At 47.4% G+C, this 25,613-nt stretch overlaps 1 protein-coding gene across 3 annotated transcripts; it reads left to right on the top strand.

The window, feature by feature from the left end:
• The first annotated feature begins 465 nt into the window (after positions 1 to 465).
• Positions 466 to 24,552, top strand: LOC309657587 (inactive ubiquitin thioesterase OTULINL-like). Of its 3 annotated transcripts, none has more exons than XM_082455251.1 (8): positions 466 to 695; positions 16,158 to 16,317; positions 16,404 to 16,435; positions 16,542 to 16,633; positions 17,400 to 17,549; positions 19,777 to 19,905; positions 20,816 to 21,085; positions 21,681 to 22,023. In XM_082455251.1, exons 1-8 carry the CDS (start codon positions 632 to 634, stop codon positions 21,924 to 21,926), a joined length of 1,143 nt encoding a protein of 380 aa, XP_082311377.1. In that variant the 5' UTR covers positions 466 to 631; the 3' UTR covers positions 21,927 to 22,023. The 3 variants fall into 3 exon arrangements, with proteins under 3 accessions (XP_082311377.1, XP_082311379.1, XP_082311378.1); XM_082455253.1 differs by having other exon boundaries at positions 467 to 695; positions 21,922 to 24,552; XM_082455252.1 differs by lacking the exon at positions 466 to 695 and adding an exon at positions 2,552 to 3,238.
• Positions 24,553 to 25,613: the final 1,061 nt, after the last annotated feature.

Genomic DNA, 25,613 nt, shown 5'->3' with positions numbered 1-25,613 from the left:
CCGGAGGGAAATCAAGATCAGGAAATCTGCCCAGTCTAGTGGAACAGGCCCTGGGTCAACAGCTGGATTCCAGTCTCGCCCACCCATAACCTTGACCGACCAGCGGTTTAACGTATGGGCCAGGGAAGGGAATGCTGTAACCTTGCCATGAGAGGAAAATGGGACCAGTCCCTCTCCCACACCATCCCACCCACCAGTCTTCCTTCCCACTCAATGGGCCTTCGATATAAAGTGCCAGGGAGGTCGTAGGACCCGTCCAGGTGGACTCCCCAGGATGTTTCCCGAGAAGCGGCGTTTGCATCCCAGCAGTAGCTTTCCCACCCCCGCCCCGCGGAGCACCAGCGGCTCTGCGCAGCCCGGGCTGGCGACCCAGAAGGCGCGGAGACCCCGCCCACCCTGCAAGGCCCGCCCGCTTGGCCCCGTCCCCGCCCCCGCCGCGGCCTCCCATTGGTGGCCCGGTGTGTCAGTCGACGAGCGGGCTCCCGGGGCGGGAGCGCAGGCTGCGGTCCCCTCCCGGCGCCTCTATCGCACGCCAGCCGCAGGGAAGTGAGACCGGGCGCCGGCCGGCGGCCGCTGCCTCTGACAGACCCAGCGGTCGAGGCTCCGCGCCCATCAGCAGCCCGCGGCCGCCATGGCGGCGCGGAGGAGCCCCCCGCGGGAGCAGGAGCGGCAACGACCTCGCGACCCCGCCGCAGGTGGGCCCGGGGCCCGGTGGGGCGGGGCGGGGCGGGGGCCGCGGGCGCCCGGGACGCGCTCGCCCCCGCCGGCCGTCGGCGCAGCCCTGGGTTGGAAGGTTCGGGGCCCGCCATCCCAGGGGTGGGAGGTCCGGGGCGCCCCTGCCCGGGGCGGGGAGGGGGACGGGCTGCAGGGTTTGGGGGGCCGTCGGGGGCGGGGGTCGCCCCTAAGTGAGGAACTGCGCCGTCGGGCCGAGGCAGCGAACGACCCTCCGAGGCAGAGCAGACGGGTTCCTGGAAAGAGAAAGCGGGTCCTGCGGGCTGGGATGCGTTGCGGCGGGGTGGGGTGCCCCGGCAGCGGCTGGGGTCGGGCCCTGGCGCCCACGAGCGCCGGTGTCCCCTTCTCGGTGTCCCCTCCGAGCCCTTGATTGTTGTCGGAGGGAAGTTGACGGGTTTCGCGCTTTGCTGGCAGAGGATGTGGCCCACACCTTCGCAGCAGTCGAGACTCGATGAGCAACAGAGAAAACTCTGGCTTTTGAAACAAAAATCTCACCAGGGACAGGAGCGGCAGCCCAGTATGGCACAGGTGGCCGAGGTCGCCGCGCGCCACCTGTGTCGCGGCGTCTCTGCCCTCTGCGTGCGTAGCTGGGCCCTCACCGGACGAATGAAGGGTGCTTTCCTTGCCATGCTTCCAGCCCCAGGTCTGAGGAAGATGATCTGCTTCTCAGCTTGGAGCACATTCCCGATTGTGTATTTCCCTGGAGGCCACCCCGGGGGTGAGAGCCCACGAGTGAATTTGGGGAGCACGCCTGTTCCAGGTGCCGCAGCGTCAATGGGAAGTTACTGGGACTGCTTCTTAGTCCGGATTCTTGGTCCCAGCAGGAGCTTTTGATTCACACAGCAAAGTGTCGGGTGTGGTGAAAACAGCCCGGTTCTAGGAGACAAGACATGAGTTCTAGACATCCTTTTGCCCAGGACTGTGGGCCTCGAAGCTTCTGGGTCCTGGTCCATAAAATGAGGGCACTAGGCTAGCTGATCCATAAAGCCCCTCCCAGTCTAGAATTCTGTGATTGACGTATCTCCCACCCTCAGAAGTTTGGAGAATGAACTAATTTTCAACCTTTCTGCACCTTGGATTCTTATAGAATTAGCCAAATATTTCCTGGGGGTGTATCCATCTGAACTTTTTCATATGTGATTTTCTTCCCTTCTCCCTGTGTTGTTTCGGCAGAGCAAAGCTGGAAGCGGAGGTGGGGCACAGCTGGGAAAAGCTGGCTGGGGGGCGCCGAAGGGTATCTACTCTGGGCTTAATGTAATTGTCAGGAATTTTCCCTTCCAGTGCACCAAGTTCAAGGTGTGCCAGCACTGTGAGAGCAGAGAGAATTCTTTCCTCAGCTTCAGCCTAAAGGGAAACATTTTCCCTCCTTAAAAAATAGTTTGAGGGCTTAGGAAAAGGAAAGCCAACACTGCAATTGAAAACACATGCCCGCAACAGAGCCTACAAGAGAATGCTTACAACCAAGTGGTCCACAGTTGCTATTTTTTGCCAGCCTGTTTTGTCACTTTTATACTTCTACTCTTACGTTTCTGTGAGATGGATTAAATAGCAAATAAAGTGTAAATTTTGGCACCATGTGTTTTAGCTAAGTAGAAATTCTTGATTGGCACAATGACTGAATTTGAAAGTGACCTTTCACCTGGCTCCCCGGAGCGGGTGGGTGCTGTCCTATGTGTCTGCAGCCCCCAGCGTTGTCCCTGCCACAGTAACAGTGGGTACTGGAGCTCTCTTCACGGTGCTGGACACGGAGACACTGCCCATAGTCTTATGTAATCTCTACAACCACCGTCCTGTGATGCTCGGAATGGTCAGGGAATTTCCTCAGAGTTTCCAGCTAGTAAGTGGTGCCGGGATTCAAGCCCTGGCAGCCCGGCTCCTCCCGCAGCATGTTCTTAACCATCGCCCGCTTCTGTCTCCTAAAACATTCAGGCTTATACCTGGGAGCACTCTAGGTTCCAAAGGTACCTCATCACAGTTAAGCTGTTCTAAAGCAAAGTTGGCTTATCAACTTAATACCATCGTTGTTGCTCAAGGGAACTCACAGGTCTGTGTGCGGGAGAAAAAGTCATCATTATCGAGTTAAAACTTCCTACACGTGTGTTTCTTTATACGTGGCTCTGAAGTCTTTATGTACCAGTTAAAGGAGTTAATGGACTATTGTATCTGACCTTTCTCTCCTGCCCACTTGAATCCTCTGGTCCATGTTCAGTTACTTAGGACAATCTGTTCTCAAGACGGAGGTTATATACACATTTATTGATTTGTAATTAATTGAATGGAAGAACACTTAAATGTCACGTTACAGTAAGTCAACAGGGAAAAGTTTTGGTTTATACACTCATTTTTCCAGTGATCTTTTGTTCTAGTCATACTCTATTTTTCTACTTTTTCATTTAATTGAGCCGGAATAGACAGAGGCCATCATGTTTAAAATAAGAGGATAATAAAATGTTTATGTTCATTTCTAAGGACCCTTGTCTGTTAGTACTGTTGCTGGGATTCCCAGGTAATAAACAACAATCCCAGAAACTGTAGCACGTAAGATGCTATGCTCAATAAACCTCTGAATTAAGAATTTAATAGTAAGTCTTTCATTGTTGATTTAACCAGGTGACTCTGACTTTGAGTTTATGTGGAACTGTTGGATGTTAGTTACATAGTAATTTAAAACACCTTATTAGCTCTTTCTCTGCTTGCCAGTCTTATTGATTTTTATTGACTATTAGTTAGGGTTAGTCTTCTGGCCGAGGGAGTAATAATGTATCGATAATTGGAAGTTAGCTTCTCAAGAGTCCTCTCCCAACTTAGAAGCAGAATCCCAGCCCTCTTCCCTGGGCACCAGCAGCTGCCCAGATACCTGGGGTTGGCCTCTTGGGTGGGGCCTGAGTGCCTGCGGCCCCCAGAGCCACAAGATGCCTTCCCGGCCTGGCCTGGCCTGTGGGGCACCCGCACTCCGGGTGGGCTCCGTGCCGTGGGCCCACCTCAGAGGTCAAGCTGGACGTCAGACGCTGAGGCCCAGGCGGCCAGAAGGGACCCAGAAGACCTGGGGGTCCCGGTCTCGGCCTGTCAGACAGGCTGTCCTGGAGGCACTGCCCAGATCTGGGGGGGCCAGGAGCCCAGGACCACCCCTACCCCTTTTTGTAAATCTTGTTAAATGTAAATCAAATACAGCTGTCTTTTTCACTGAAAGAAAAAAAAGTATCCTGCCTTCTCATGTGCCCATTACAGTGGACCTGAGCTCCTGCTGCCCCCAGGCGTGGAGGACCTCGTGGGTACAGGCCAGTTCCCAAGTGGCTCAGGAGCGGAGGTGGGCAGGGGCGCGGGCTTTGAACCTTGTGTGTCTCTCCCCTCAGCCGGGGCAGAGAGGGTTCCCCGGAGCGTTGTGTCTCCCAAGCTGAAGTGGACTGAACTTCTTCCCTGTAAAGAGAGAACCTTTCCCTGGGTCTTAGAGTGAGTGACAGCAGGCACATCGTGGTTATATTTGTTGATCTGTGACAAGAAGACCTCAACTTTGCTGTGAGATCGCTAAAGTGACAGGAAAACTGAGTGCTCTGTGTCTTCCAAATCGCCTGCCAGGATAGGTTGAAATGCTGTGGAAGCAGCAGAATGGCTGAGAGGACAGGGGAAGTGGAAGAGATGGCCAGCCAGGCCGGCGTGGGCGAGGACAGTCAGTCACCACCCAGATGTGAAGGGCTGAGTGGCACTGAAGTCAGCGGACCCGATCAGCTCTGTGTCATTTTACTTGGTATTTAACAAATGAACTGGGAGTTCAGTTTGTAGCTAAGGCTGGCCTCGAGCCGTGAAATGCAAACGTAGCCAATCGAATTATTAATATAAATGTTGGGTCCCTCAGTTTTGCACCTGAAGCAGTGCAAGACTCGGGTGCATCGATTCCTTCCTCTGAAATCTGAAATAAAGAGAAAAATCACTCAAACTGAGAGTTTATTAGATCAGTTTTATCCACGGTGTAGCCCTCTCTTTTGTTTCTTAAACATTTGTTAAACTCAGTTTGGGGTACTCAGCTGATTGTCATGACAGAGGACTGGTACGGCCACTGCTTATAGACCTACCTTGTACTGCACTGTTCCTCATGCTTGGATATTCCAGCATCTTCTCCCACATATACCTCACCGATTCATTCAAAGTTTGGAGCCTGTAACATGTGATGGTACAATTCTCCTTTCCCTTCCCGCTCCCCCAGGCTCCTCAACCTTCCTCTTTTATTTCTTGCTGTCATTTAGAAACTGGGGTCCCAGACAAGCCCTTGCGGAAAAGGCTCTTTATCAGAATTCTGCTTTCAGGTCAGCTGGTGTAATAGACCTGCAGATCTAAGCACGCATGTCTCGGGTGGAGTATTTGCTGGCATTTATCAAGGTCTCGTGTATCTTCTGTACACGCTCAGGCATCTTTCCTGTAGGGCAAGTTTTGAGTAATGTTTTGAGTTTAGTTGAACCTCAGTTGTTTCACAACTACTTAAAATCCTGTGCCTGTACCACAGCGTGACTATTCCACTAACATAACTCTGAAACATGTTAACATAAAGAGGCATTTGGAGGAGAACGGTGGTGAGTGGCCTGGCCTCCTTGTGTTTGTTTATAGGGGAGGAAGCTGAGGTCCAAGTTGCTCGACTGTCTAGGACCAGACCTGGAGCTGAGTTCCTGACTCCCTGGGGCCTGCTCATTCCACTACCCTGAAGCCATCCCACTAGGTGACCGCTTCACAGCCTCACTTCCTGCTTTATATTTACATGAGTGTATTTAAGGGAAGGGAAAACAGAGTGGTGGCTCACCATTTCTTTTTTTTCTTTTTTCTTTTCTTTTTTGTTTTTTTGCCACACCGCATGGCTTGTGGGATCTTAGTTTCCTGACCAGGGATTGAACCCGTGCCCCCTGCAGTGGGAGTGCGGAGTTCTAACCACTGGACCACCAGGGAATTCCCACACCATTTCTGACATGCATGTTAGAAGTCAGAAGGGACCAGCAAGAGAGAGGCTGTTAGGCAGGATTAGGTATGGTGGAGTAACAGAACAACCCCAAATAAGTGAATTAAGTTTATTTCTTTTATGGCAAAGCTCAGACATGGCTCCCCAGGGCTGGAATGGGCTCCATAGTGTCAGAGGCCCAGGCTCCTTCCACTTTGTTTCCACCCTGCAGGGGTTTCACGCCCACAGCTACTTCCTGATCCAAGATGGCTGCTGAATGTCAGTTATCACACCTACATTCCAGCTAGGAGGGAGGAGGGAGGGCAAGGAGTACACACCCCTCTCAATAGAACCTTTTGAAAACTGCACATAGCACTTCTTGGCCAGAATTCACTTACAGGGCTATACCCAGCACGTAGGGAAGGTGGAATGCCAGCCAAAGTCAGGATTGTATTCCTGTGGAAGAAGAGAGAACAGATACTGGGGTTGGCTGGCAGTCTCTGTCGTGGAGACGTGTGGACTGGATTCTGACTACATCAGTTCATCTTCTTTATTCAGCAGATATTTATTAACTGTCTACCGTGTTCCTAGGGACCGAGAAAGCAGAGAGAAAACAGACACAATCCCAGTCCTGAAGACATGCACCTACACAGGGAGACAGACACTAACCAAACACAAACACAGTTGTATAAACTGTGATGCGTGCTGTGAAGGAAGAGGACACCGTGTGCTGTGAGAGAGTGTAGCAGGGATGTGACCAAGCCTGGGGGTTGGGATCGGGTCAGAGAAGCTTGGCCCCAGGAAGTGACATTTGAGCTGAGAGCTGGAGAGTGAGTAAAGTGAAGAGTATTCCAGATGAGGGAAGAGCACGGGCAAAGGCAGGCCGGGAGGCAGGAGTGAGCCCTGATGGAGGAACTGAGGGCCGCCAGTCATCTTGGAGCAAGAGGAAGAGGTGGGAGAGTAGGGAAGAGTCAGGGTCAGACCAAGGGGGACCCTGGAGGCAGGGTGAGCACCTGTCCTGGTTTGCCTGAGACCAAGGATGTCCTCGGACGAGGAGCTTTTCAGCACTAAAACTGGGGGACCCCCAGGCAAGCCAGGAGGAGTTGGTCAGCCTCCCCAGAGGTCACATTAGTAGTTGGGTTCCTTTATTATTATTACTATTTTTTTTTTAAATACCACAAACAGTGGTTTTTTAATTAATTAATTTATTTTATTATTTATTTTTGGCTGTGTTGGGTCTTCGTTTCTGTGCGAGGGCTTTCTCCAGTTGTGGCAAGCGGGGACCACTCTTCATCGCGGTGCGCGGGCCTCTCACTATCGCGGCCTCTCTTGTTGCGGAGCACAGGCTCCAGACGCGCAGGCTCAGTAGTTGTGGCTCACGGGCCCAGTTGCTCCGCGGCATGTGGGATCTTCCCAGACCAGGGCTCGAACCCGTGTCCCCTGCATTAGCAGGCAGATTCTCAACCACTGCACCACCAGGGAAGCCCTGGGTTCCTTTATTATTAATTTCAGCAAAGTTCTTTTTTAGGTAGGCATAGATCCCAGCCTTGGAAAAATAGCAACTGACTAGTAAAAGTAGCCCCTCACCTTGGCCAAAGGGAAAGAGGCACAGAACACAGGCAGCACTTACTGGTAGTTGGATTACACGACCAGTGAGACTTTTCTTTATCTGTCACGATTTCCCCGAAGGGTAGTTTTGGAAATCAATAGGCGTGTGATAGTATATTTGAGCTAACAGAAGCAGCCAAGGACGGAGGAAGCCCTGACTCCAGAGTAGTGCGTCTCATCGCCGGTGATACATTGCAATCACCTGGGAACTAAAGACAAGACCGGCGCCCAGCCAATAAATAGATTCTCCACAGGTGGAGCCAGGGCAAGCATGGTTCCGTCTCGGTGGCAGCGCCTCCCAGGCCTTGGTTGCGCTTGAATCGCTGGGGATCCTGTAGAACACAGATTCTGCTTCCATGGGGCCCGAGGGTCGTCCTTCTAAGAGCCCCGCTGGTCAGGATGTGGCGCATCCGTAGACTTCGAGTACGATGCTCTGTAATGTTTGGCCAGTTTGTTTTGAAGCCTCTGGTTTCTTTTCAGGAGAGCAGATCTGAAGGACCACGTAAAGGTAGACGGGGCCGCGAGGGGTAGAGACTAGGGGAGGGGGACAGGGAGACCTCCGCCCTGGGCTCCCATCAGTGGTGGGCCCAGCCCGACTTCTCAGTTGGTTCCACCAGTGGCTGGGGTTACGTGGTGAGACCGGTTCCTGGTTATGGGAAGACCAGCTCTCCGAGGCCTCTGGCTGGGATGGTGCAATAGGCGATGCCCCATCACTCTCTCACTTGTTTAGAGGCCTTTCCAGATGACTCCACTGGCTGCCAGGAGTGGGTCTTTCCTATAAGCAAGGAAAGCCAGAAAGATTTTTGAATAGGAGATGACACATCCATTGAATGTAAAAAAAGATACAAAAAACAAACCAACAGAACACACACCATTGGCTTCAGAGTGGAAAATGGCGTTGGAGAAGGGAAGCCAATTAGAAGGATGAGTAACCAGTAGCGACAGAGGCCAAATGATTCTGGTTAATGGAAAAATCACTGTGTGGCGAAAGTGGCTTGTCTCAGGGTGTACCTTATTTCTCTCTTGGTCACGTGTTCATAAATGATCTATTTTGGGATGTGGAAGACAAGCTTAGTTTTTAAAGGTCTAAGAGTTGAGAGAGGGACAGAGCACCATGGAAGCCATGACAGGTCAGAGCAGTGAGCCAAGTCCAGTAACGTGAAATTTAGCAGGGATGTGTGTCAGCTCCTGGGTCTAAAATGCACAGAGCTTGCACATGCGATCTGGATAATCCCTTGCTTCCCTTCCCAGGTTCTGAACTAACTGAAAGGTAGACACGGAAGTCAGGGATTTTTAAAATATCGGCTCGGTGATAAAATCCCTGTGTCTTAGTCATATGGCCAGATGGGCTTGCAGGCAGTGCCTGAGCTGTACTCTCCCCTCAAAGGTCAGGCCTCTCCCCCAGAGAGACAGCAGCCCCAAGGGCACCTCTCGGCAGGCAGGCAGATCCTAGTGGAGAGGAGGGGGCTGAGCTGAGCAGAGGGTCTTACACCTGCCATCAGGTAAGTCTCCCTCCCTCAAGAAAGAGGGAGGGGAGAGGGGAGAGGGGTGGAGGCCAGTATCAGATCTCCAGGACAGTTCTTCCCCCTGGAGGTTTGAGGACAGTGGGATGAAAGCACCTTTTCTCTCTCCCCCTTCGGCAGATGGGGAGATGTGCTCCAGCAACAGGTCTAAACGGCTTTAGGTTGATGGCAGGCTGAATACTAATACAATCGCAGGCTGCATTAGTGTGAATGTATCATCTAGGCAGAGTCTGGCCAACCACGGCCCACGGGCCAGATCTGTCCCACTCAGTATTTATATGGCCTGTGACCTATGAATGGTTTTTACATTTTTTAATGGTTGGAAAAAAGATCAAAAGAAGAATACCATTTCCTGACATGTGAAACTTATATGAAATTCAAATTTCAGCGTCTTGTAAAAAAGTTTTCTTGGAACACCACCCCGCTGTGTACTGTCTGATGGCTGCTTCCCCTCTGTCGGGGACGATCTGAGTGGATGGGACGGAGACCAGATGGCTGGCAGTGCCTAAAATACTCTCTGACCCTACACAGAAAACTTGCTGACTCCCGATGGAGCGTGAAGAAGTGGTCACGTGGTTGAATTCTCTCCCGCTTGGGTCACACTCAGGGCAGTGTGTTCTGACCTGCGGTCTCACTCTGAGTGTGGGGTGGGTCCCGAGAAGGGTGACCGGGATAATGAAGAGACTACCCCCCTGCCCCTCGCCACCAAATCATGTCGAGTGAGGCCTGGTGGAGAGAAGGGGGCGTGTCTGATCTAGAAGAGAAAAAGGCACAGTGGGAATGACAGCTGCCTTCTGAGTTCATGCTTGTTAATTGTTTTGCATTCTTGGAAGAGAATTACTCAGGAAGGGCGGTTGGGTAGTTGATTCAAAGGGCACTGACCTTGGGTCAGAACACGTGGGTTCAAGTTCAGGCTTCTGCTTGCTTTCTCTGGGCTTCAAAGATGAAGTGTGCGTGTGACATCTCATCAGGTGGCCAGGTCCGCAGCGAATGAAGCTTCAGCTTTCACCTCAGAAATGCTTTCCAGCCAGTGGGGGGCGCAGTCATGAATCCACTGAACCGGAACCCGCCTGCAGTGTGGACAGCGTGTGTGTGTGTGTGTGTGTGTGTGTGTGTGTGTGCGCGCAGGGGGGAACCGCGGGAGAGATTCATTCTGCTTGAGGGGCTGGTGTGACTCAGGCCTTGGAGAACCAGTGGGATTCCAGCCCCTTCGGCCCAAGCATCCCGTGTTTCTGTCAAAGGTCTAAAAGGCTGTGGTGTGGAGGAAGAATCAGACACGTTCCTCGTGACCCCAAGCAGTAACGAGTCAAGTGGTGGTGACAGCTCTGGTCACACCAACCTCTTGCCTCTTTGTTGAGACAAAGTGATTCATCTGAGGTCCTGCAGCTGGAAAATGGCAGAATAAAGACTGGGTCCCAGGCTTGTTCCGCCAGCCTGCCGTCTCCACCAGACCAGGGACAGGGCGTCTGCCTGGCTGGGTACAGTGACCTGGAGTTCTGGGGTCCCCGGAGCCTATCCCACCTACTGCTTTTGTGCTTCTGTAGTTGGGTGGGTTTTAAACCTCTGCCACATGGTTAGAAAATTAAAGTGATGGGCGGAATTTTACACACCTAACGCTGTGCCCAGTACCTGAAAATACCCTGAGCTATGGTGTTATTAAAAACATGCACCCAGTCCCCTCAGTGTTTGGCAAGGAGCATTTCCTGCTGTGTTTGCTGCCTCTTGGTTGGCAGGAGCCTTGGGTGAAGCATGCCCAGTCCTATGGGATGTGGGATTGCGCGCGTAGCCTTGATAAGTTGGTTGCATGACAGGGCTACCCTTGTGTGTCTCGCTGGTCATGACTTTCGAGATAAAAACTTTCGCGTTGGTGGTTCTCTTCCTCAGTGATACTGATCTCGTAGTTGTTGGTTATAGAACTCTACTAAGTGGGAGACCATGGTTTCTTAACTGAGCAGGATTAATACCTGAAGTTCAAAAGTGTAGAAAGTCTTTTGACCTCACCATTTCAAAGATTTATTAAGAGCATATTTGTTCTCTTTCCCACATAGCTGATACAAAAAAACCCCCAACTAACCTATGGTTTTGCATGAGCCAAGACCATTTAAACGCAGCCTTTCACTCCACTGTGCTGACTTTTCTCTAGGAGTCTCCCATTTGCTCTAAATTATTCAGAAGCCTTGATGACCTAACAGGATTTGTTCTGTATGTTTATCGTTCTGTTTGCTTATTGCTTAGTTTATATGTTTGGACGAATGTACCGTATTTTGCTTTATTCTCGAGCCTCTGAGGTTCTCAGAACTCCGCTCTGAGAGCGATGACCCACCTTGGCATCCAGCATGAGGGCCTCGTGTTATTCTGTGTCTCGGCCGGACCCCGACACCAGGACGTGCTAACCTGTGGGCCTGGGCAAGCTGACCAGTAGCCTTTCCTGACAGCAGGGCATCTCCCACCAGACCAAGAGCTCCCTGGGGCCAGAGCATGTGTGTTTTCAGTTCACTGCCTGCCAGCGTGGCGCCCAGCCCAGGGTAGGAAGAAGTAGCATAACCGAAGGGCGCGGGGCAGGAGGGAGGGGGGCTTCCCGGGCCCCTCCCAGTCCACTGTGCCACGTGGCCTGTGTGTACTCCTCTCTGGGGCACCCCCCTCCCTTCACCACTCCTGCCACAGAGAAGGGGCACGGCCGTCCCGGGCCCTATTTGCTTCCCAACCCATTCATCTCTCTTGGCCACTCTTCGTACCATCTCCTGCTAATCAACCAGAATATGGCATTGAAGCTGATAGAAATATCTGTTGTATTTATTATATTAAATTTAGCATTTTTCACCTTAAAGTTTTTAACAAGGTGATTTTCCCATGTGATATGTCTCGCTGCCCCTGCTGTCTCCAATGTGGAAATTAGATCGCCTTTGCCGCCTGTTTAGCTCAGGCCTAGGCTCCGCCCCGCGAAGCCCGCTCGCTCGTAGCCCTTGATCCGCCTCCTCTGCCGCCGCCTCTGCTTCAGGAGAACGTCAGCGGGCCGGACCCGGGGGCAGAGGAGCCGAGCGTGGAGCGAGCTCCCTGTGCCGCTGCAGCCCCAGGGGCGGCCTGCGGGGAGGCGGGCGCGGCAGGGGCCGGGCTCCAGCCGGGGCACCACTGCAGGTGTCGCGGCGAGCCAGACCCCGGGGCTCTCCCTGCGAGCCAGCCTGAGGCTGGGGCAAAGTGCTGTCAGCGTGATCACTCGGTTTCCGGCTCCTCTGGGTCTTTTAAGTTTTGTTTTCAGGTTTGTTTTTTTCTTTTTGGTTTCCTGTTTGAGTGTTTGAATTATTTCAGTTTTGGTACAGTTTAGAGAACGGAAAGAAAAAGGCTAAGTAGAGTTTTACCACAAAAAAACAGTGGCTTTTAATGTTTTCAGTTCCAGTCAGTGGTCTCATCTGCCACGTGTAGTCTGAGTGATCACAGATCGGAGTTTAGTGTCGCATGGCCACACTGCTGGCTTCAGGAGGTTCTGGTGTCATTACCCAAAGGACATCGCAACTACCTAAGTGTTACCTCGGATTGTGTGGGTTGAGGTCTCAGCAGGTGGCAATGGTGATGACTGGGGGGGGGTGTAAGACCTAGTTCATCCACTTTCCGCTGTCATAGGAATGCCTGGTGCCTCACGTATCACCTCATTTCAGCCACCACCCAAGCGGTCCAGCCCAAAAGGGTTAAAAAGAAATTTCGTTTTTATCTCTTGATGAGCATTCAAAAGGATCAAATCCATAATTCCTGGCAACGCTTGTTTTCCGCCTCTTCGTCGCCAAAGCCACCCCTCGTCCCCACTCCCCTTGTTTCTTGCCCTTGTTCTCGCTCCTCTGTTTATTATGTTGAAAGACTGACTCCATGGTGGTGGGACTTCTCTCTTTTCCTGTTAGTCCAGGGGGCGCCCCCCAAGGCCAGCTCCCCGTTAGGCAGGGCACCGGGTAGGGGAGGGGAAGTTGGGCGGGCTGGTGCTGACTTCTCCCTGGCCGGTTGGCCGAGGGGGACCCCGGGAAGATTCTGACATGGAAGATCTTATCCCGTCTCGGCTGCTTTGGGGGAAATGAGATTTGACTCAGGAGATCATCAAAGCTGTGATCATGATAGTATTTTGCTGGGTGCCTCATTTATGGCGTTCTCCTCCGTGTCTGTTGTTTTGAGTTGTAATCCAGTTATTGATACATGCAGGAGAGATTTTTTAAACTCTCTTTTTAAAGAGTCTGGATTCCACTTGCTGTAGCAGAGCTGGTTTGGGATTCACTCAGCTCCATCATTCAGAGGCAGGGTAGGCAAGTGGGACAGCGTCCAGCTTCCGCATCGCATTGCCCCGTGTGTTTGAATTCTAGCTCTGCGGCTTATTTCATCGTTCTCTCCCTCGCAGTGTCCTCAGGTGATAAAATAATAATGAACATGTTTTGGGTACTTGCCGTGTGCCCGGCCACGAGCTCGGCACTTTTCCCAACATTTCCTTAAACCATCTCGCAGCTCCAAGGGGGCCTCCGTGTTACCAGCGAGAGGAGCCCCTGAGCCGCCCTGCGTCCCCGGCGCTGGGCTGTCCTGCTGCCCTCCTTCCCGGGGTTAAGGGACAGGCACGTGGGGGCATGGAGTCACCCACCCCGTGTACTGCAGGACCAGGGCCTCCTTACGCCACTGCGTTTCTAGGAGCAAATGAGACAATTTCTGTAAAACGATTGCCACAGGGTATGGCACGTAGCAAAAGCTCAAACTGTAGCTCTTTTGAACTGTCAAAGCCCCACTCCTGATAATATTTTCATACGAAGTTATGTGAACACCTCGGGGTTGTCTCTGAGCCGCAGCCCACTCCCCTGTGACCTCCTGAGTCCCGCCTCCAGGCCGCTCCCTGGTACCCACACCAGCCCCCATGATACGCTCCCTGGCCCTTCTTGGCTTGAGTCACTTGACCAGTACCTGTGGGTGCACTGGGTAGAGTGGATACAAGGAGTTTAGGCTCGTATTCTTGGTTTGCATGGGAAGGGGGTGTTGAGCCCTCACATGTTTTTTTCTGAGAAGTTGATCATATCGCCCTTTCTTGGGTTGGAGGTGGGTTTAATTTCAAGGATTAGGGCAGTAGGCTAGGGAAGTGCATGTGTGTGTGTGTGTGTGTGTGTGTATGCGCACGCACGTGTGTGTAGGTGTGAGGAGACCATAATCTGCGGTGGGTCCCCATGGAGGCCCTGGCAGCTGTCGAGAGGCCTCACGCTCAGGAGAAGCCCCTATTTCAGGGGTCTCGAATCAAGTGCCCCGAGGGGCCGGGCAGTATCTTTTAAGAATGCAGCCCGTCGATTGGAGTCCGTGTGCGGCGGGTGAGAGCAGTGCCCCGTGGAGGGGCCAGCAGCCAGCCCCCAGCCCTCCAAGTGCACGCAAACACCAGGACGAGCCGGTGGGGAGCAGGCAGATGCTCTAAAAGGCTCTTCACAGAGGAAGAGCTGTGAACGTGTTACTGCAGTGAGGAATCATAGCCGGTCCTGGGGTTTAGGGAAACGGAGGCTCGTACATGTGGCGGGAGTGTCAACTGTTTGAGGGGGGCACTTTGGCAACGTCTGTAACATCTGGAAATGTGCACACCCTTTGACCCAGAGTTTCCTCTTCTAGAAATTATCCTAAAAGATACCGTGAGTCCACGAGGACTGTTGGAGGAAAATGTTTGTAAAAGTGAAAAACTGGGAAACAATCCAAATGCTCGTCAACAAGGCAGTGATTATGTACACATATGATGCTCTCTCTTTATACTAAAATATTATACATTCTTTAAGAAGAATAATGTAGACTTTTTAATAAAAGTCTGAATTATAGATGCAAAGGCATTATAGCTTACGTTTTTAAGCAATTCATTAAAAACTTTGTACTAAATATCTAGTAGAAGTAAATACATAATTAACAGCTAATCAATTGTTTTAAACAGGTAAGTACCTGCTTTTGAAAATGTACTTTTCCAGTAAAGTGTACATGATGTCTCTCTGCCTCTTACAAGCTTATTTCTCAGAGCTGCATATGAATGTACAACAATCTAAAAATAAATAGTTTAATTGAATAATAAAAAAATGTACTTTTAAATAATTATAAACATGCATATTTTTATTTGTTGGTAACTTTATTTCTTTATTTGCTGGTAAATTCTTTCTTTATTGAGAGTATATATATTTCTTTATTGAGAATGTATAGCAACTTTACTGAGATACACATATCAAATATCCATACGATCAAAAATGCTAAAATTGTAGATTCCGAATCCAGGAGGCTTTTACTACAGTTAATCATTGGAATTTTACTAAACCAATGTGCCAGGGAGGGAACTGTTGCACAATGAACCCCAGGAGGTTTGGCCACCATTCAAAAGTTCTCTTCCTCATTTGTACTTCAGCATTTTACGTGTTCAAACATAATATAATTAGGAATCTGCTGCACATAGTAAAATATTGCAAGTACGTAGTTTGGGCTCTCCTGGCCTGTGAATTTTCTCTCCTGTCACATCAGGAATCGTAGTGTACCCTGTAAGCTGCACACCTAGCTCCATCCACGACTATTCTAAGTGGCCCACTTTCTGGAAACGATGTCTCTGTGCCTGCTGTCTGAGTCTCGTTCTGTGCGTTCAGATGATGGCATGTGTTACGGCCCGTAATGACCTAAGAGTATCGCCGTGGGCAAAAGTGGGTGGTGGCCACACGGCAGGAGACGCCCCTGGTGTGACTGACTCCTGTGGGCTCGGTGCTGAGCAGACTCCCTTGGTCATTCTTGGATTTAACAGATATTCTACACGGTGCAAGGCGCACTGTGCTGGTTCTTAAATGATTTCATTCCATCTTTCTCCAGCGAGGTCGGTATTTTCACTCCCATTTTACAGTCAAGAAAATTCAGGGTAAGAGAAATGAGGTGTCCCACAGTCAGACAGCTGAATAAGTAGGAGAAACGGGTTTTAAATTCAGGTCTGAGGGATTCCGAAACCCACGCTCTTTATGTGCCCTGTTCCTCTTGAATTCCGTAGAACAAAGATATCCTCATATGTGACACTGATTATAGGAGAACTAGGTGTTTCTTTAATTTTTAGATTGAATTTTCAAATGCTTTAAAAAATGTTTATATAAATCAATGATAGACTCTTTACAGGTAAAATTATCCAGTGTATCTTTTTTTCCCCCTTAAACAAAGCAGGCTTGTGTAATTGTGATGTATATTTATTTTATTTTTTATTGAAGTATAGTTGATTTACAATGTTAATTTCTGCCGTACAGCAAAGTGACTCAGTTAGACACATATATACATTCCTTTTTATATTCTTTTCCATTATGGTTTATCGAGTATATTAAATATAGTTCCCCATGCTATACAGTATTATTATTATTATTATTAAATTTTTGTAGGAAATGACCAAGTTCACTCCTGGACGCTCGTCACCAGCCAAGCCTTAGATGCCGCGTGGAGAGTAGCAAAGGGGTCAGTGACGTTGGCAGTTTCATTTCTGGTGGGCACCCTCTGCTACTTCAGAAGGCTACATTTATATTTAGGGCACTGGCTGAAAAGGTATGTGGCTATGTCATCTTTAATTTTCAAAAATGCCCTTGCTGTTTAAAATAGAATTTTGATATTATCGTTCCCTTATCTTTTAGGTGGATTGGATATCTGCAGAGGAGATTCAAAAGTCAATATTTTCATGCATATGTTTCCTTATTTTTAAAGTGCAGAGAGGGTTCAAGAAGGGAAAGGAAAGGGAAAATTCACCACCTTGTATCTTTGATTTGGTTCAGGGAACCTCAGCGTGGAGGCAGAAGTTGATATACTCAGTTATTGTGCAAGAGAATGGAAAGGAGAGACACCCCATGCCAAGCTGATGAGGAAGGTGTGTCTGTTTATACAGCTCGTGGTGGGTGGAGAATTTGTGTGTAAAAATCGGGAAACACGCATTCCATTCTGCTTTACCAAATGTGGCACCAGGAACAACCGTGGCTCTAATTAAAAGCCAAACAGCTGCTAGACATTGCGTTCAGGCCTTTCACCTAGAGCTAGTGCCTTCGAGGACTTAGGTAAATTAGGCCCGTAATTTCAGGACACTTGAGCGTTATACCCTTTTCAGCTCCCTCCTGGCCAGGCCTATGAACACATCTGCAAGGACTGTCCTTGAAGGGATTCAGGCACCTTGACATAAAACATTTTGAGGATTTTTAGAACTTTCCATCAGACCAATCTTGGTAAATATTCCCAGCAGTGCTGTCCAACCTTGTCACTAGCTAAAGCCAAAAAAAAAAAAAAGAGAGCGAGAGAGAGAAGGAAAAAGAAAAGTACATTTAAATGACACTTTAGCATGGGCTTAAAAGTATATATAGTATTTTTCACTGTGTTCAGGTTGTAGACATCATCTCCCCAGAATGACATTTCCCGGCTCTGGGCTTCCAGGAAGTTACCAGCTAAAATAGCACGACATGGACTCCATACACACAAAAGTCACTTGAAAATTACACGTGTTCGCATTCATAATTTATAATTGTTTTGTTTCTGTTGTCCGCTTTACTGGGGAGTAACACCTTGCTGAAGATGCAGTGGATTTGCTTTCTTTACTCTCTCTCGTCCAGTGGAATTAACGACAGCCTCTCCTCTCGTGCTCATAGGCTTACAAGGAGCTGTTTTGGCAGCGGCACATTAAATGTGTCCGACAAGTAAGGAGAGACAACTACGACGCACTAAGGTCGGTGCTCTTCCAAGTCTTCAGCCAGGGCCTCTCTTTCCCATCCTGGATGAAAGAGAAAGATATTGTGAAGGTACGTTCTCACACCGGAAGTTCGGGAAAGGCCGCACTGACGGGGACTGCAACACAGGTGCTCGGGGTCTTCTGTGGGTGGCTTTGTGCACAGGGCATCAGGAGACTGAAGGTCCTTTAGCCCAGTCCTCTGTCTCTCATGTCAGTTTGCAAACAAATCATCTCAGAAGGATAGTCGCACTCAACTGTGTTTGTTTTTAATGCCGGCATCTTTTCTTGAGAAGGGCATCTGTCCTTTATAAGTTAGGTGGTCTGCTAAAATTCACTTTTCTACTCTATGGTTATTTGAGTGTTGACAAGCACAGTGTGTAACCTCAACCCCAGAGAATCCCTCGTATCCCTTTTTGTCAGTCCTTCTCTCACCCCCAACCCCAGGCAACCACTGATATGTCTTCCGTCCCTATAGTTTTGCCTTTTCCAGAATGTCACATAAATGGAATTATTCGGTGTGTAGCCTTTTGAATCTGCCTCTTTCACTTAGCATAATGCATTTGTAGTTCATCCATGTTGTTCCATGGATTTGGAGTTCACTCCTTTTATTGCTGAATGGTGTTCCTTGATATGAATATAACATATTTTGTTTATGCATTCATGAGTTGAAGGACATCTGGATTGCTTCCAGTTTCTTTATTTATTTGGTTGCCCTGGGTCTTACTTGCGGCAGGCGGGCTCCTTAGTTGCAGCTCGCAGGCTTCTTAGTTGTGGCATGTGAACTCTTAGTTGTGGCACGCATGTGGAATCTAGTTCCCTGACCAGGGATCAAACCCGGGCCCGCTGCACTGGGAGCGCGGAGTCTTAACCACTGCGCCACCAGGGAGGTGCCCAGATTGCTTCCAGTTGTTGACAATTATGAATAAGGCTGTTATAAATATTCCCATACAGGATTCTGTATGAATGTAAGTTTTCATTCCTTTTGGGTAAATACCTAGGAGTGAGATAGCTGGGTCACATGATAGGTTTATGTTTAACTTTATAAGAACCTGGCAACTCTTTTCCAAACTGGCTCTGCCATTTTGCCACCAATAACGTATGAGTTCCAGTTGCTCCACGTTCTCAGGTTTATTGTTTTGTTTCTTAGCCATTCTAATAGGGGTGCATTTGTGTCATTGTTTTTTGTTTGCATTCCCCTAATGGGTAATGATATTGAGCATCTTTGCACGTGCTTATTTACCATCAACATTACCTCCTTGGAGAAGTCTCCATTCAGATCTTTTGCCCATTCTTTATTAGGTTGTTTGGGTTTTTTTAATATTGAGTTTTGAGAATTCTTTATATATTCTGAATACGAGTACTTCATCAGCTATGTCATTTGCAAATATTTTCTCCCAGTCAGTACCTTGTTTTTTTTCATTTTCTTAACAGTGTAAAGCAGCACAGTCTTATGAATAACCTTAATTTTTATTTGAAAGTAGTATGCCTAACCACAGATGTACATTTAAGGATGGAGGAGCAAAGAAATATAAAGTATTTGCATATATGTAACTACACACGGTCTATTTCCTTAACATCTTCCGTTTGGAGCTGTTTTTATTGGTAGTTTGATTGCATCTAGCAGTTAAGTGTATGCTGTGTGCCAGCCCTGCTGCTAGTTGCTGAGGACAGAGAACTTAGCCGAGGCCCTGGGCTCCACAAGCTCGGCTGGGTGGGAAAATGTATCAGACACCCACAGTGGATCAGATTCCTACGTATTCTATAATCTTATTTAGTCCCAACAAGAGTCCTGCAAAATGGCTAGTACTTGCATTGATTTCTGACAAGCGTCATTGTCTCCATTACAGTGGAGATGAGGCTGAGAGGTTACATAACCAGTGCTGGTTGAGCAGTCTCTCAGCAGGCGAGTGACAGAGCCAGGTTTGAACCCCAAAGTGCATCCTTCTACAATCCACATTTCCCTGATGTACTATGTCACTCTAACGGTGCTTGGTTAAAAATAATTTCTAAAGGGAGATACCTAGGAAGTTCGGGAAATGTTTTATCCAAAAAGATTGTTTCTGTAGACGTAATCTTCATTTAGGTTTTCATCAGTTGTGAAACTGTGAATTAAGATGATCCAAATCACTTAATCCACAAATCTAAAACAAGACTATACGTTTTTACTTAACTGTTGTTACAGTCTTTTCAAATGAAGATTTCTGAATGAGATAAGATTATCTCCTGTGACATATTCCAAATTGTGTGTCAGACCTGTTGAGATACTGATCACTGTTGGCATCTACTTCCTTTTCAAGCTTCCTGAAAAACTGCTCTTTTCACAAGGTTGTAATTGGATCCAGCAATACAGTTTTGGTCCTGAGAAGTATACAGGTTCGAATGTGTTTGGAAAATTACGTAAATGTGTGGAATTATTGAAAACACAGGTGAGTCTTTAGGGGGGAAAACTAGGAATGAAAGCATGCATCCCACACGCAGCCCCTTTTCTGCATGTCAGGCATGCCCCTTTATGTCCCGCAAGTAGGAAGTGCAGGCAGAAATAGTCTTCTAGTAACTGACCATTTCCTTTCCTGCTCTTCTTTCTCCTTCCAAGTGATGAACGAGAGCAGTGTTGTTCTACGTGATGATTAGACCTATTATGGGCTAAGAGGGCTTTTGTGGACTGGTCAGAAACCTTAACAATCACGTACCTTTGTTGTTTCCCCAGAAAAATGCGGTGCAAGGTCCAGACAAGGCACTGGGAAATGCCCTTCTGAAATGTGCCTATTAGTAACTTGGGGACTAATTTGACTAAGATTTTTTTCCCTGCACTTAATAAACACAGATTTTAGATCATTGAAATGAATCCTCCTTGGGAAATACCATTTTTGTGCCATGGTTTTCTGATCTGTAAAACTAAAATATGAATAGTCTCAACCCTGTACAGTTATTGTAAGGATTTAATGAGAGAGTGCACGTAGATTGCTTTGTACCCCACCCTGGCACACAGTGAGTGGTAAAGAAAGAATACTAATTAGTACTGTTCTTCACTGGAATGTCCTTTGTGTAACCCAACACCCTTAGAGGCAGCTTTAGGAAACTGACTTGTTTAGTATTTTACCTAGTAGGTGGTGCTTTTTTGAAAAACTAGTTTAAATGAAATATTTTGTTATTGTAAAAGTAATAAGTACTTAGGGTTAAAAAAATCAGTGTCAAATGATATAAAATGAAAAGTTAAAGTTCGACTCCCCTCTATTAATCTCTGGTTTGTTTTATAAGTACTTTAAAAATTATGCAACAGTGTATGTATTCACCTTTGCCGTTTAAGTTTCACTTTACATCTGTGTTTGCTTTTAGTGGACTGAATTTAGTGGAATTAAAGATTATCACAAGCGAGGAAGCATGTGCAACGCCCTTTTTTCTGATGCTATCCTGGAGTGTAAACTTTACGAAGCTCTGAAGTTCATCATGCTCTATCAAGTCACTGAGGCTTATGAACAAATGAAGACCACAAATGTCATTCCCAGTCTTTTTCGACTCCTGTTTACCCGGGAAACCTCTTCCGACCCTTTGAGCTTCATGATGAATCACCTGAACTCTGTAGGTGACACGTGTGGACTAGAGCAGGTAAATGGGGCAGAAGAATCGTGTGTGTTTGATGAAGGACGGTGCTGGCAACACCTGAGCACATAGGTGTTTGTTTGTTTGTAGTTTGCTTTCAGCCATGATAAATCCAGCTGCAAAGAGGTGGTGGGTGGGTATGAGTGCCCTCAAATGAGGAAACGAAGAGTGATAAACCTTCCTGCCCGGTGCTGGCTGCTGCGTCTTTGCAGCCCTGTGGCTGGCGGGCGGCAGTGCTGGGAGCGTTCCTGACCTTCCCGCTGCCTCTCGGGCGGTAACAGGCTTTCCCACAACAGAGGTTACCCAGGAGCAAGTCCAGCTGCAAACTGAGGCAACATCTGGGAGAGCATTTGGCTACTTAGTGCAGACAAATAGAAGTTATTGAAATTTTAAAAGAAGTCCAGACAATGCTTTTATTTCCCCATAGAAAAGGGCTTTCGTTTTGCTTTGCTTTGCTTTCCTTTCCTTTCCTAGGAGGTGCTCAAAATCATCTGACATTTTAATAAAAATTGATTTAAAACGATAAAAAAAAAAAAACCGTTCGAAAAACAAACAGTGTAACTTTTACTGTAAGCATTCCTTTATTAGTTTTTTTTTCCAGGCAGCTTTCCCTGTGATTTCTTCACGCTACTCCCCAGAGAGAGAAATTTCTCCGCTTGTCCCCTGCCCTCCGCACCGCGGACGTTCGTCCCCAGCCCCGTGCCCACTCCCTGGTCCATGTGTGGGTCTGTCAGCAAGTACATCGTCATCTCATGAGCTGCAGAAGAATACTCGCCCTCCGCTGGTGAGAGGTGGGAATTTGGAAATGTGTATCTGTGACCTCTCTTTCATCTCTTCCCCAGATTGATATGTTTGTACTTGGATACTCCCTGGAAGTAAAGATAAAAGTGTTCAGACTGTTCAGGTTTAACTCCAGAGACTTTGAAGTCTGCTACCCAGAGGAGTCGCTCAGGGAGTGGCCGGAGGTCTCCCTGCTGACTGAGAATGACCGCCACTATCACATTCCTGTCTTTTAAGTCTGCCTGGACCGGGCACCAGCTCTCGCCGGTGACAGTGGTCACACTTGCAAGTAATGTTTGTTTCTAGAAAAGCAAAGCTAGTATTGCTGCCACTGGAGGAATCGGGACCTCCCTTTCCAGGATTACAGGTACACTGGACGGAGACCCACGTGCCTTCCCTTTGTTTCCAGTGATTTCCTCCAGAGCCCCTGCACTAATGTATTTGTGGGTTGGTGGTTTGACCTTGTTTGTAAAGGCTCTGGTCATTTCACCCACAACAGAGCACAAGGACATTTAGTTTGGGAAGAACAACAACAGGAAGAAAGCGAGAAGAAAACAAGTAGGGGAAAAGGACTAAAGGGAAGGAATTTCTTTGTCTATAATCTTTATGTTCTTTGTTAAGAATCTTATCTTTGACTGATTTTGGATCTTCATAAACATGGCCTTATTTTATAAGCATTACCTTCCCAGGAATATCTATGGTATATTAATTTTCCAGAACCATTTGATTAACTTTAAAATTGTGTGTGTGTGTGTGTGTGTGTGTGTATTTACACTCACACACACATAAACATGTATAATTTTATATATATATATCTAAACACATATGTACACATAGCCACTACTTTGTAATGTTGTACAATTTGTTTTACATCTTTTTTTTTTTTTTACTATCGCATCTGGCTAGTTTAATATGTTTTATATAGATCAGAGATCAGTTCTGTAGATTAAGGCAGCTGAATGACAATCATTGTACTGTCACAAAAATATTAAACGGTGTATTTAATGTGTATTTACATGTGTATTTAATGTGTGTAGGGAGAATCCTGCCTCCTAATCCCCAGAACCTGTAAATATGTCGGGTCAAATGGCAAAGGAGAACAAGGCTGCAGGTGGAATTAAGGGACTAATCCACTGACCTTGAAATAGGGCGAGTAGTCTGGGTTCTGCAGGTGGGCCCAACATAATCACAAGGGTCCTTAAAGTGGAAGAGGGACTTGGGAGAGTGTCAGTCAGAGGGAAATGTGAGGTCTGGAAGGACAGTCAGAGACAGATGCAACACTGCTGGCGTTGGTTACTTACAGCAGATACAGGAAGGAAGTTACTGCAGTTTCAGGAAGGAGCCACAAGCCAAAGAATGTGGGTGGCCTCTGGAAGCTGGAAAAGGCGAGGGAACAGATTCTCCCCTAGAGCCTCCAGAGGGGAACGTGGCCCTGCCAACACTTTGATTGGAGCCCAGTGGAGCCCGTGTCAGGCCTCTAGCCTACAGACCTGTAAGACAATAGATGATATGCTGTTTAAGTCGCTAAGTTTCTGGTAATGTGTTACACAGCAGCAGTAGACAACTAATATACTCAGGCTAACTAGCTTTTGGTCATCTTTATTTTGGAAATACTTTTTCAGTTTATTTTGGTAATCTTTATGTTGGAGGTACTCTGCTCGTCTGTTTTGAGTTTCAACAAATGTTGAATACAAAATAACCTTTAGAATCTTGGCTAATGATCCACTACTTCACGGTTACACACCCCTTCTAAGAACGTCTTAACGTGTTTGACGCTAACGTTTTCTCACATTTCCATATTTTACTGTAAATAAAAAAGAGGTATGTTAAATGCTGTGGTGTATGAAAATAACAATCAGATTCTTCTGTAATGGGGACGATCACCTGTATAAGCTGTACGGCATAAGCCAGTGCTGTGCCTGCCGTCGTTTTGTTCTCCGGGTGAAGAGCTGCAGAGTAGCGAGCTCAGCTCCAGGGGCTGTGCGTTACCTTGACAGGTGCGCGAAGCAGGAGTTCTCACGTGAGCTCTACAGCCCTTTCCTGCTTGGAGGCATCTATGGCTTTGCATCACCCCAGTCATTTAATTGACACTGTTGCAAGTTATCCCCTTGATGTGTTACTGTGACCAAGAAAAAATGAACTCTCCCCTCTGTGTTCACAAGCAGATATGATGACAGCCTGCAGCAGTTCTCCTGAGACTGACACACGTAGAATTGCTGCTCTGGACTCCTGGCTCCACCTGAGCCTGTCCAGGTATGTACCTGGCACGTGTGTGTTCCCACTGGCCTTGCATCTCCTTATCCAGTGCAATGATTTCCACATCAATCCAGGACTGAAAGGAAGAACTTTTTCACAGGGATGGGCAGCCTATAACTCTGTGACATATCAACCCATGATGTTTATCCTTAACTGTGTTGGGGGGATGGGGCAGGGTGGGAAAAGAATTCTTTAAAAAGAGGGGCAAGACCAGATTGTGAAGAACATTTTGATACAATGAAAGTAAAAAATAAAGATGACTTCTCAGTAATTGCTGTGTTTTGGGAAAGCATCAGAACAGAAGATTTTAAGGGAAGAGGTACTGGGTATTTTTATGTTTTTAATTCAGTTGTATAATCGAATGTAACAAACTAATTAAAAGGAACTGCATATAAATTAGCACCACTTTTAAATGCCAACAATAAATTGGAAGTGAATTTCCTGTGTGATGCCAACATTTAATGTCTCTCTAACCTTATAGGGTTCAAATGATGAGAGGAATTTTAGCAAAAATGAAAATGTATGCCCTTGTCCTTTTTTGATGTTAGCATAAGTTTCTCTCTTAAATTTTGGCCATGTGTGTCCACACTGAGGGGTTGTATGAATATTAGTACAAGACTGACTTTTTTATTGTGGTAAAATATACATAATATAAAATTTACCATTTTAACCATTTTTAAATGTTTAGTTCAGTGGCATTAAGTACATTCACATTGTGCAACTATTACCACCATCCATCCTTAGAACTTTTATCTTCAAGACTGACTTTTTTGATAAGCAAGTTTAATTCCCCTGCCTGGTACCTGGATTTCTTTTCCTTTTCACATTATCTTTCTATCGTGCCCTTCTAATCTCAGTATTTCCTCCAGCCTTAAAAGACCCTCAATGTAAAGTCCAACGTGAGGGAGGTTTAGGTGACCAAATGAGTCATGCAGATTATGTTTTGCTTTGTCTCCAAAGTAAAGAAATAACTACAGATGGCTTCTGGTTTCATCCTAGGAACACTATCATTTGAAAGGTCCCCAAGAAACTGTATTAGTTCAGGGCCACCTTAGTGACTTGAATTTCTCGGATGTGGGCCTTCACAGCCCTGAACCAAAGTCATTTCCACCCACGGGGGAGCCAGGGGAAAGCCCCAGGGCCTTCTCTGGTGTACGGGAGAGCCCCAGACAGAGCTAGCATAGGTTCAGCCCAGTCTCCAGGAGAGAAGAGCAGCTCAGATCAGGGGCATTCCTGTTAATTTTCCAGGGACTTTCTGCAGATGAATTTTGGATGGAAATATTTGTTTTTGTTATATATCAGATGATTTTCTCATATTTTAGTGAGATCTAAGAAAGACCATTTTAATTCTGTCCAGGCAGGCCTTGGGGAGGAAGAAAAAAATCTAATTTATGAGTACTCTGAAAATGTTGGGAATCCACATTAAAGAAGGTATATGTTTTTTAACTGATAACTGACTTGATATGTGAAAACCTATACAAATAGGAATAAAGGAATG

Source organism: Balaenoptera physalus (assembly GCF_965194825.1).
Source record: "Balaenoptera physalus genome assembly, chromosome: 3".
NCBI lineage: Eukaryota > Metazoa > Chordata > Mammalia > Artiodactyla > Balaenopteridae > Balaenoptera > Balaenoptera physalus.
Note: the sequence above shows the minus strand (reverse complement) of the source record. Positions and strands in the feature narration are given on the sequence as shown.